General features: G+C 35.0%; 1 protein-coding gene across 1 annotated transcript in view; it reads right to left on the reverse strand.

The window, feature by feature from the left end:
- Positions 1 to 1,097: 1,097 nt before the first annotated feature.
- Positions 1,098 to 12,878, reverse strand: part of LOC111502328 (endoplasmic reticulum metallopeptidase 1) — a 36,997-nt gene continuing 25,216 nt past the window's right edge. Inside the window, exons 6-12 of the mRNA XM_074171274.1 lie at positions 12,528 to 12,757; positions 12,295 to 12,478; positions 11,023 to 11,171; positions 10,773 to 10,964; positions 7,115 to 7,433; positions 6,338 to 6,513; positions 1,098 to 3,827 (exon numbers count right to left, since the gene is read on the reverse strand). Coding sequence (XP_074027375.1) covers positions 3,663 to 3,827; positions 6,338 to 6,513; positions 7,115 to 7,433; positions 10,773 to 10,964; positions 11,023 to 11,171; positions 12,295 to 12,478; positions 12,528 to 12,757 — 1,415 coding nt within the window. The 3' untranslated portion in view covers positions 1,098 to 3,662. The remainder of the gene's footprint in view (positions 3,828 to 6,337; positions 6,514 to 7,114; positions 7,434 to 10,772; positions 10,965 to 11,022; positions 11,172 to 12,294; positions 12,479 to 12,527; positions 12,758 to 12,878) is intronic.

Genomic DNA, 12,878 nt, shown 5'->3' on the forward strand with positions numbered 1-12,878 from the left:
TCGAAACATTCATTACCCCCATTGTAACCCGTGGGTTGGGCTATCTATGGGGCGCGTCCCCAGGTGGCGGATGGGGGAAGGACTGGGGACCCTGTCCGGGAAGACAATATGTGGCCTTACGGACGGGATCGCCGGACTCATGGTCAGTGGCAGAAATAAGTAGGGTGAGGGGAACTAAAACTTCTCAAAAGCCTTTGCGAAACATGCCACTGTGAACCAGCCTACCCAAGCTAAGGTGTAAGGAATCGTGCCGACAGCTGAATGGCCGCAGGGTAATATGCGGTCACGAACGATACCTTTGGAGAACCGGGTGAAACCTTATTGTAATCAACCTTCCTCTGGTAATGCGGGGCTCTGCCAGTGGTGACCAACTATTCACTTGCTACTCGTGGGAATACGCATATATGAAACAAGCAAACACAACAGAAACCAATACCGAGGCTGGACAGAAGTGCTCACCTCAATCTATGGTGATGGCTGAGGTTGAACAGAAATGTCCATCCCAATCTACCGCCCATCACCTTGTGATTTAATACAAAGGCGGCGCATTTGCGGCGCCGAGGCTGAAAGGAGAAAGAGAGCGAAAGAGACAGGAGTGGTAGCAACTATAAGTGCACCCTCCTCACCCACTACACCTCCAACAGCAAGGGCACTTCCTGCGGCGGGCGCCATGATCTCCTCCTTGAATAAAGGCAAGAAACCGGCTGCCCCTGTAGGAAAGCGCCCTCACTGGAACACCTCCACTAGGAGAACCCCGGGAAGGTTGAAGAAGCCGCGCAACGACAGTAATGTCGCTGCACCTTCCAAATCTTTCGCGGAGGCCGCCGGAAAGGATAGGATGGACGATGACCTAGAAGGACAACTCCTAGGGAGGATGTACAATGGGTCACATGTGGCCTAAGTGCTGTGGGTATACACTCACCCTGCCTACTATATACATACATACTCCCAACGTACTTACACAGTAGGTGCTGGTAAATGCCTGCCGGAAAACAAATATATCTGAAGAAAAGTGAATAAAAACAAGAGCTTTACTCGAATATGTATTATAATCCGTATAAACTACTTGGTGATATTCTCACAATAAAACAAATGGAGAACGAGAAGGAATTTATTTTTATAACAGTTGTAATAATGAATTTTTTCAACAAAATGGTGTGCGTAACGTCACCGAAAATAAATAACGCATTATACAAAAATTTGGTGTTTTGTTATAAGTATCACATTACTTCTATACTCTATACCTCAGCACCTATCTACGTAAAAATTCTTCATGATATATTGCAAGTTAATTTTTATTCATGCACATGCTTTAGATATTATTCAACATTAGAGATATGGTAATCTAGGGCAACAAAAATAGTACGTGTTTTGAAGCATACAAAATAATAAATAAGATACCGGAGATCCGAAATCGGCCATAAAATACAAGTTCTTGAGAAGTATTGGGGATAACATTAAATGGGATAAAATAAATGAAATATTCCTAAAAAAAATTTGGTTATTAATGGCTGATTTCCACTCATACACAAGATATTTTTCAGATATTTCAAAAGGAATATAATTTTGCCAAAGTTTCAAATATTTATAAACTTCATTAGGGATCATAATCGACCTTTCAAGAATCACTATGATCATACAATTTTAAAATTTCAATCTAACCATTGAGTTTTGAAATCAGATTACAATTCCGCTCCCTACATCCATGTGCAGGTTATAATTTCTTATCAAAAAAAAATCAAAATATTTCACATCCTTTACCCAAGTTCACACTTAATTATTCTGAACTTCTTCTATACTTAATCATTTGCTGAAATAAATTCGTTGGCAGGTAGACCATATGATTTTTTTTCATTTTGAAGATTTGAAATGAAATTGCGGACACTTTTTTCCCTGATCAAAAAAAAACTCAATACCTGACTATCTCCCGAATCAATAGATATTTTTACATGGTGAAATTTTCTGAGTTATTTTTGTTACTGTTCCCTTTCGAAACATATTCAAGAATGACCCAGTAATTATGAAATTCTATTAATTTTTCTATCCTCAGTGATGGCTTTGAGGCATTCAGAAGTTCTCAAGTCCAAATTCCGTTGCCTACGATACAGTTGAAACCGATTCAATATGTTGACGCCAAAGAAGTTTTACCACACAGGTCAAAAATTTTACACCACAGGGCATGGTGTGCAGGGACACATATATAAGTACAGTAATAACTCCCATAAACGCTTTTTCAAAAATCCTCATTGCTACTGAAATATTTACAAAAATACCTCTGACACATAGACCAAGACTGGACTAGGTCAACCCTTCTTCTTAATCATTCTGGAAGTTCCCGACCGAACGAACTTTGCAGACCTAAGTGGAAACTTTTTTTTGTCAAATAGGCCGAAACGGCAGGCAACGTGTTAATATTGTGTTGCAGTGCAGATGAAGATATTTATTTAAATATGGAAACTACAGTCAATTGCTTGGGTCTAGTTGTGGACTCATTTGTCCAATAAAGTGCCAAAATTTTAGTCTCGTTCAAAAATCGTCAGTATAAAACCCTCCTGACCAAGTCACATCTAATATTTGCAGATTGTTTTCAAAATAAGGTAACATCAAATAACCCTGGGTACGCTTATTTTGAATACCGCAAATATTAAAAATTTGTGAATGAAAAACAACATTTAATTGTAAATCAACACTAAAATAATCCTAATGAAATGTTACTATCACATTCTGATTTTTGAATATCGGTAAATAAAAAAACAGTACCTCACATTATTATTTGGCATTGGGTGAAGTCAAACTTAAAGCACTATGTTTCTAAAAACTAATAAAATTGCATAGGAACACAAAGAGGTACACAATTGAATACCAATATATGCATTTATCTACAACTTTTCTCACAAAGATCATATCGGAAATATTCAACTGCCCCTTTCTTCATAAACATAACATAAATATAACAGAAATATTTGAAGTAAGTAATGTAAATCACATTGCAGTTAAAAGTTTGCATAAATACAAGAATAGTACGTCATTTAAAACATACGACACACACAGGAATAGAGAAATGCACTTCAACAGATAAAAGAGTGATTAAAATGCTTGCATAAAAAATAATAAGAAATGGTTAATGAAATCTATGAACCTAAATCACATTCAACGAATACAGTGTAAATCACAAATTATAAAAATAACGGATGGGATTTTCACAAATCAAATACAAAAATATTTTCATTCAAATATTTGCTTCAAAGAATTGAGCTACTAAACTATATATCATTCACAAATTTGGGTTCATGATATTCCCGACTGAATTTAGGCTCTTAGAGAAGAAAAACGCAGTTTACCATAAAGAAAAATAAGATGACAAATATTACATTTTTTTGTTGGTGAAATCAAAACAAAACCCAACAGAAAAAATGTAAAGATGGTGATATGTATTCAATTGGCCCAGACCATAAACCCTTTACCAAATCTGTAAAACTTTCAGGAAAGAGATACTTGACCCACTTTCTTTGAGAATACTTGAAAACATGCTATAGCCAATAGTGTCTGAATAATATTCAGGCAGCATGGCCCCTTTGGCACAAATGTGCCGCGCGGACTCTTAGAATTCGTCAAAATCAGTCAATTGCAACCATGCTTGTAATAAATACTACAGAACATTACTACAGTATCCAGGATTCATAGGAAGCTGTCCAATGAGTAACTGTAGTCCAGGAAGGAAACTGAGCCACAAAATGCTGGAATTCTTTAGAAGCCTTGCCGGGGCCAAAAAGGTAGTGTGAAGTTATAGCCAAGTCCATTGTAGGGCCTTTGTGGTCTTCAGGAATCTGCAATAAATTATATTAGTTGTAAAAGTATGAAATAAAAAATGGATAGGATAAATTTCTTCACAGATGTTTGAAATACCTTAATCTTCTGTGAGAAGAAAAGACTAATGAATTTATTGTCATGAAACAATCAGTAAGTGATTGTTCTCAATCCAGTTAATACATGAATCAAGCAATAACTGATAGGTATTGCTGTTAAAGAACTGGTTGTCAAAGTATTTTCAAAATTATTTCAACTTTCAACTGATCTAGCTGCTTTGTTTCATTTTCAATTCAGTTTTTATAATACTCATAGCCTGGTAGTATTCAATAATTTCATTTAATGAAAAATAAAACTTTCTATGGTCTTTTACTATTTGTAACTAAACTTAGGGCAGTTTCGTCCTATAAGGACATTTTCAAAATTAATAAAGAGTTTATTTTATTAGAATTGAAGGGGTTATATTTTTAGGAGTGATTAATTTTTGGGAAAGAAAGTTTTTGGCTTTCTACTACTCCATCTTTCAGTTTGTGTCTGAAAGTTACTTCTTTGCAGGATCTACACATCCATGTATAGAGTTACTTATTTTCAAATTGATTACTTCCTTCCTTTCTTTGGAAGATTCCCTCGTCCTTTTTTTGTATCAAGATGGAGTAGTAGAAAGCCAAAAACTTTCTTTCCCAAAAATTATTCACTCCTAAAAATATAACCCCTTCAATTCAAATAAGATTCCTCTTGGCTGGGATTAAATCAAATAGGTGAATGAATATCATTATGATGTCATCGATGACATAAACAGATCAAGCTTATTCCGTGACATTATAAATCTTTATTCATGAATGAATTGTGTGTATTTTCTATAATGTTATCCAATTTGGTACTGAAGAGCCTTAGGGCAAGTGTCTTACGGCGAAATATCGGTGTATACCAGTGAGGATGACAGTGTTCTATGTAAGTGCAATTTGTTACCATTCATTTAAAGTAGAACTCATGTGAATGATATCTGATTTTTATTCCACAACGAATGTTTGAAATACAAACTGAGTATAGAAAAGTATCTTCTGTATAATTCAGTGTTCATATAGAAGTATTTGTTTCGAAAGAATTTTTTCTTTCGTATAATTCAATGTTTATATGAAAGTAGCTGTTTCAGGAGGACTTTCTTTCAGTTTGTGTCTGGAAGTTACTTCTTTGCATGATCTACACATCCTTGTATAGAGTTACTTATTTTCAAATTGATTACTTCCTTCCTTTCTTTGGAAGATTCCCTCATCCTTTTTTTGTATCAAGATGGAATAGTAGATATCCAAAAACTATCTTTCCCAAAAATTCATTGTATTAGTTTCAAAATGTCAAACTAATAAATAAAGTTTATTGTATAAGTTTGAAAATGTCCATATAGGACGAATCTGCAGTAACGTTAGTTACAAATAAAAAGTGGTAAAAAACATAGAAAGTTTTATTTATAATTTTTCATGATGATCTCTTACTACGTGGTAGATTAGATTAAATTGTCGGGGAGCTGGCCAAAGGCCTGATTCACTACGACCTTTTTCAGATCTATTGTGATGCTCCTTGGTTGTTCTTGCTTGATCTCTTTGATGAGACTCCATAGTCGTGTACCTGACTCCTTCATATAGCCGGCATCCTCTGGTTTCTCTTCCCCGCATCTTGCTTGTCTCAGCCTTGCTATCGCTTCGCATTCACAGAGCACATGCAGTGCGGTTTCTTCCTCTTCTTGGCAGAACCTGCATTGGGTTTCTTCTGCCAGACCCATGTTGCTCATATGTTTCCTGAGTCGGCTATGCATTAATAGACCCACCACTACCCTTATCACCTTTCGGTTGTGGTTTAGCAGGTCTTTCGTGAATCTGGGCGATGGTTTCTTTATGAATTCTTTCGCCTGCCTCATTCCTGGGAGCTTATTCTACCAATCTATCGATTCGGCTTGCATCCAGAAGGGTTCGCTATCCCCCAGAAGGGTTCTGGGCCGATCATAGCCTTGGATGCGCCTTCACGGGCTTAGAACATCAGCCTCCTCATTGCCCTTGTCACCCTCATGTCTGGGTAGCCAAGCTAGAGTGATCCTTGAGTCTAAAGCTGAGTGCGATTCTTGTCTTTGTTCTACGTGGTAACAGCTACATTCACCAATTTCATTTGATAATTTTTTTCATATTACTTGTGTACCTCAGGTCACACTCTAAAAACTCTTGCTGATTGTGCTGCATGTTCCCATGATAGAATGACGTGACATGGTGAAGTAAAAAGAACGATATATGCAGTTCTGAGGTTGAGGGACAAGGAGCCTGGGAGACTACATACAAAAATCGTATCTATCCATAAAAAAGGGACCAGATGAAGTCATAATGTACCTGAAGTCATAATGTACCTCAGGTTGTCTTTTAGTATTGAAAAATTCATGAGATGCAGGTTCCATATAAAATTCGAATAACCTGCTGAACTTTTGAAGATTTAAAAGAAATTCCAGATCATGATTATACAATGAAATTAAATCAGTTGCAAAACTTACCTTGAAATTCAAAGACAACACAAAGGGAACAGCATCTAAACCATGTGCATAATAAATAAAATATGTTTTACGCCCATTCCAAAGAGGACCAGCAAGTAGCTCATCTGTTTTTAAGCTCCAACTTTCTAGCTCAACTCCTTGAACTGGTGATATTATTATTCCCAAGTGGGGTGGACCTGCAGAGCAAATTATACATTTCAAATTATAATAACAAAAAGGAGGAAATTGATGTGAGACATTGGTGGTTGCCACAACCGTCCAATGTGTTGTGCTTTCAGGACTTGGACACAGATAATTATCTTTGAGGAGCATGTATTTAATACCTTTTTTTTAATGTTTTTCACTATTGATTTACTGAAAAGATAAATATTATTTACCATGAGTTAAATTTACCAAGTTCCCACTTTAAGAGATTAGCTTCATCAGACGTGTCTGATGCATGAAGAGAGGTTTTTGAATATGTGCGAGTTTCTTAGATAAGAGGAAGTATTAATAGTTTGTAAAAGCTGAGCCTCAACCAACCTTTTTTCAGAATATTGTTGATATTTATAAAATATATTGCAGAAGATCGAAAAATATTGCTTTTTGTACCTCATTACTGTAGGGAAATATCTTAGGTTGTTTTTGTTCAACTTCAAAATTACACTATTCATATGTTTCTCTTTAGGTTTAACTCTTCTTGAGAACATTTCCTGTACTCTCTTTCAAATGTCTGTATGTAATTCAAAAACCAATTTTCTGGATGTGTTTAATTCAATATCAATCTATTTCACTAACCTTCAGCTTGTATCGTTATTGTCTCCCCACCACGTACAGTCGTTCTCTGTAATACTTTCATCAATACTGGTTTCTGCAGTACTGGCGGAGGGCCTGCCACCCAGTGTGTCTTCCATATCATAGTCATCACAGGCACTATGTATGGCAAACCACAGTATAGATGGTCGACACAATCTTGGGTAACGAGCTCAGCTTTTCTCATGTTTGGCACATGTCTGTCAACTGTATGCGGGCTATTGATGTCCATATCCGCTATCCAGAAACCAGTCATTTCTTTGGTAATGTTGCCAGAACTGTCATGGAATGTTCTACGAGTATGCTGAAAAATGAGACATTTTGTACCTACGGTCTGATTTTAACTCAACCACTCCTTTCAACTATTTCGTTGAAAAAGCAATATTGAAAAAAAAATCGTTTTTCATCTGAATTCATAGCTTACTGACAAGTTTCATCAGAAAGACAAAATAAATATACGTTTATCAGTTATCAACACAAGAAAAGCATATTTTAGACAAAAAATGAAATGGACAAAACGATATTTTTTCATTTCCTCATAGACAGTTAATAAAGTTTGTTTCTAAGATATTATAAATCTTGGAAGTGACATTGAGTGATATCTGAATCATGTAGCTATTTAATGAAGGATATTATCTGCACTAGATGAGCTTAAATATCAAAACTAAAGTGAATATTGATGATGAAAGATAAACATCTGTCCAGAAAAACCCATGACATAACTTATGCTGAGCCACATTATTTCAGATAAAATGCAAAACAATTTATCCAAAACTATTATTCTGTTTTTAAACAGATTTTTTATTATTTTTACATTTATGCACACCGTTTTTTCTGAGTTCGAGCAAAACATTTACAAGAATATTCAACCATTGAAATGAACATAAAAAAATAGGAAAAATAAATCAATCCTGATGGAAACTAATTGAATTCCTAAATGAGCAAACGCACTGTCTTTGAAGAGGTTTTCATTGGTCAATAAAATCATAGAACTTTATAATTATTAACAGTGCCACAAAGAGGCTTTTACAATATAATTTATTCGATGGTCCCATTTTAGATGTCTATTAATCATTATTTGACTTATTTGACCTAGTCGCTTTCAAGAATTTGTGTATTATTGGTAATTTTGAAAGGGCCAAAGTTAAATAATAAATTTTCATAAGAAGTGAACGGAAGATATAGGATTTTATCAAAATTCATCGTTAAAAAGTTATTGTCAAACCACCGAATAATATTTTTGAAATATTCTAGAATAATGGTTTTCGATTAAGTCCAAGTTTCAGCTGCATATGAAATAACCGTATCATCAGCAAAAGTGTGATTTTTTCCTTTGGTTTCTAGTGAAAGCAAGTTATTTATAAAGATATTAAATAGTAAGGGTTCTTGAAGAGTAATTTGTGGAACCTCATATTCAATAAATTTTGGATCAATAAAAATATCTTCAATTTGAACTTGTTGTGAGATGTTCTTATTCATTAAATGATTTTTCAGGTATAGAGATTGTGTTTAATTTTTTGCCATAAATATTATTCACCTGTTGTTTTTTATTAGTATTGGCCATTTCCATGTAACCTGTATTTTGTCTACGTGAAAATAATGTTTTTTATCAAGAGTTGAAGAGCAAAAATGTGAGAAAAGGAATGATAAATTGAAAAAAATCAATATTCGGTCGAAAACTGCAGGACATTTAAACCAATGCAAGTATTTACACTGCCGCCAAGATGTGACACAAATATAATTATTTGCCTGGGGATACATTTGAAAAGTCCAAAAGCGATGAGTCAAGAATGGAGTATACGAGGGTGGTCCGAAAAGTTTCCGACCTAACAAAGATACAGGACATCTTTTCAGACGTTTTTTCATTTTTCAACATAGTCTCCTTTAACACTCAAAACACATCTTCCAGCGATGCTCCCGTCTCTGTAATCCGTCCAAAAAAGACTCGGTGTTTTTCTCTGTTCCTTCACTTGACGAAAATATCTGTCCTCCGAACGCAATTTTCAGATGAGGGAACAAAAAGAAGTCGCTTGGAACTAGATCTGGTGAGTAAGGAGGATGGTCAAGCAGTTCAAACCCCTGAGGTGTGAGACGGTGCGTCATCTGGGTGAATCAGAATTTAGTTTTTCTGCAAATGTGGCCGTTTCTCCGCCAGTTCTGCCTTCAGCTTGTCAAGTAATGATGCGTAATATACTCCTGTAATGGTTTTTAATTTTTGAAGATAATGGATTGAAACAACTCCATGACTATCCCAAATAACGGTCGCCTTCGCTTTTCCAGCCAAATAACAGTTTTTGCTTTTGTTGGGCCGGTTCCCCCTTTGCAGTCCACTGTTTGGACTGTATTTTTGTTGAGGGCGTGTAATGTTGTATCCAAGTTTCGTCTACAGTAAATAATTGGCGCCAAAACTCGAATGTATGGCGCCTGAACTGCGCCAACGGAGCGTTGAAAATGTTCATTCGAACAAGTTTTTTATCTTATGTGAGCAAACGCACCATCCAACTCGAGGACAGCTTTCTCATGCAAATGTTGATTCAATATGTGACAAACACTTTTTTTGTCATGTTCTAACCTCTTCTATCTCTCTCGCTTTAATTCGACGTCTAGCACCATTTGGTGAATTTTGGCGATGTTTTCGTCGGTAGTTGCAGTTTTTGGACGTCCAGAACGTTCATCGTGTCCTAAGCTCTTACGACCACATTTGAATGCAGCTATGATAAATGATAGTGCAGAGTCCCCATAAACAGAATCCAACTCATCTTTGATTTGCGTGTGCATATTGCCTTTCAAAAACAAATATTTAATGACTCATTCAAACGACTGTTACATAACAACTGTGCTACCAAAATGGCTGAAACTTTGGTGAATAACAGTCAACAGATGAACAACGAAATTCACTAGTTTTCATTTACGAGTGCCGCTGTCTTCATTTTGAGGTCGGAAACTTTTTCGACCACCCTCGTACACACTGTGTCTACGATAAGAATGAACAGCATGGGGATATCGAAAAGTAGCGCAAGTAGCGCAAATAGTTTCTGTTTATTTCCTATAATACATATTAGCTCCTTGTTATTACATTACAATTACATTTTATAAACTAAACCTTTGATATTGCGACTTTGTATTCAACAAACGCAAAAATTCCGGCAAGTAGTAAATCAATTTACTTCATGTATCAAAATATGACATTTTTTCCAGTGCATCTATCTAACATTGAAAAACTTTCTAAATGGCATATTATTAGGCACATAAATGCGCTACTTTTCTCTAATTAAATCGACATCACTTACCGTTTCCGATATCCCCATGCTGTTCATTCTTATCTTGGACAAAATGTATACACAAGTTTAAATCCGCATGAAAAAAGCGGGAAAAATTCACAAGTCAAAAATAAGTTTTCTGATTTGAACATAGCCAAGTATATATACATTACACATTACAAGACGAAATGATCATTTCATCAATAATTTATCCTAATTATTTTCATATATTTTCTTATTATTAAGGCATAATTCAGCTCATTTAAATTAAGAAACACATATAACTTCACAGGTTTCAAAAACCACACAAAAAGTTTCATTCAGACTTCATATCAATAAAAATTTTTGATTTCATGTCCATTTCACTGTTCTAATTCACTTACCGTAATCATAAATCTTTGGGGAGCTAAAGCACCTGCTTCGCCAGAATAAGGAAACCCTAATGGCGTGAGTATTAATATAGCCAGAGACAATAAAAATAGGCCAGTCAAGAGGCTGAATATCCTTTCTATTCCTCTAACAAGTAATCCTAGTGGTACAACAAAGGTGAATAGTGTAGAGAACATGCATGTGACCTAACAAACAGAGAAAGTTTCATCAAAGTACATTAAAAAAGTTTGATAAGCTACAAACCATTATCGCTATGAGATATTCAGCATGGCTGCCAGCCCCAGCTCTACCCATTATTGGTATGAACAGGTAAAGGGCTCCTATCATTAAGTAAAAGCATTGTACAAACGGTAGTCCCATCATTGATATATGGAGGAAAATCCATTTGGAATCTGTCAATGATAATATCAAAAATGAATAATTAAATCCAATGTAAGATCTCTGCAATATCCAAAATAGTAGCTCGAGGACTTGAGAATTGTAAATTTCTCGATTATTTAAATTCAGCAATAAAATAAACTCAAAATATACTAAATTAACTGAAACAAACCGAAACGTAAAAAATTATATTAAAATGTACCATAAGGAAATAGTTTCAACTGTTAAGAAAAAACTTTCGCTAGATTTTCGTAAATCTTCCTCCAGTGACTAGAGAGAGGTAGTATAATGAATAATGAGATAAGTCTGATAAATCTATTAAAACATTTTCTGATATTTCGGGATGTCATCGCTTTTGTTTACTCAGGATTGTTCAGAACAGATGAGTCCAGCAATGCATTTGTGATTCAGCTTAGCACCACTGATGAGACCTATAGCGGGTCGAAACAGCGCTGGGTAGCCTCATTTATATTTGATATTCAAGAAAAAAGTTCTTTATCGATTCCATAGATGGCGTATCTGTTAGAGGAGATGTCATCGCACTTGTTCATCTGTCTTAATGTTTTGGTGACTTTGTTCCCATGCTCATTTCACTTCAAATTTACATAAATTGTCAATACCTACCGAATATTTGCAAAATTGTTTCGCATGTCATGCGAAATGAAGGCCAAAGGCTTTATTTTGCATTAAATGTGTTTTGCCACATCTTATATATTTTATAATATTCAATTCAAATTTTTAATAAAGCTTTGTTGTCTGTAGATCAATATCTTATTGACAAAATAATATTGTATCAATGATAAAGTGATTCATCAAAGTGTATATGGATTAATTTTCAACCATTGCATTTGCAATGTAAATGCAAAAAAATGTGTTTATTTACGACATCACATTAGAAACCTATTAAATTATCAGTGTATCTTCTGCGTGTTAATTACATATAAACCTTCTACTTGAATCACCCTATTCTAGTACAAAAACACGCATCAAAGTCCGTTGCGAAGTTTTGAAGATCTAAGTATACATAGAGACAGACAGTGGAAAGTGACTTTGTTTTATACTATGTAGTGGTTTAATTTAATACCAGAGTCTGGATATTCATGAAGTGCTAAAAACAATTCCAATGGTATTATTTACCTCTCCATTGGTTGAACAACATCGATTTAAGAACATTTCCTAAAGCAGCAGCAAACACCCAAATTAGAGCTATAAAACTCGATCTCAATCTTATCAAAACTCCCATCAACAACACTACTGTCCAAATTGTTTGATATGCATCATAATACAATTGAAACAATGTCCAAGGGGAAGAGTCAATATCCTGAAAAAGTAGCCTATTAAATAAATGATGTGACTGTGAAAAAAGTTACCTTATTATACACTTTGGCATGCGTTAAAATAGTTGCCATCGATACGATTAACGTTGGAATCACATACAAGAAGAATACCCATAAAGGACGGGCATACCAACTCATGGTTCGTCCCAGGCAATTGAGGAATGTTGCTATCAATACTGTTGATATGACTGACAAGAGCCAAGACAGAAAAACAACAATCATGCATCCTATAAGTTTCCTAAAGTATTGTCTTTTAGTGAGGCCTGAAATTAAATATTTATTCATATATTCAGAGTTATCCAAAGTAACAAAATAACTTTAATATATTTGTAAATATATTGTATTCCCCAGATATTCAATTACTTAAGAGTAGTACTTCACGAC

This window comes from Leptinotarsa decemlineata, unplaced genomic scaffold, assembly GCF_025532065.1.
Source record: "Leptinotarsa decemlineata unplaced genomic scaffold, Ldec_3_MD MMD2_tig00000010_RagTag_RagTag, whole genome shotgun sequence".
NCBI classification, from domain to species: Eukaryota; Metazoa; Arthropoda; class Insecta; order Coleoptera; family Chrysomelidae; genus Leptinotarsa; species Leptinotarsa decemlineata.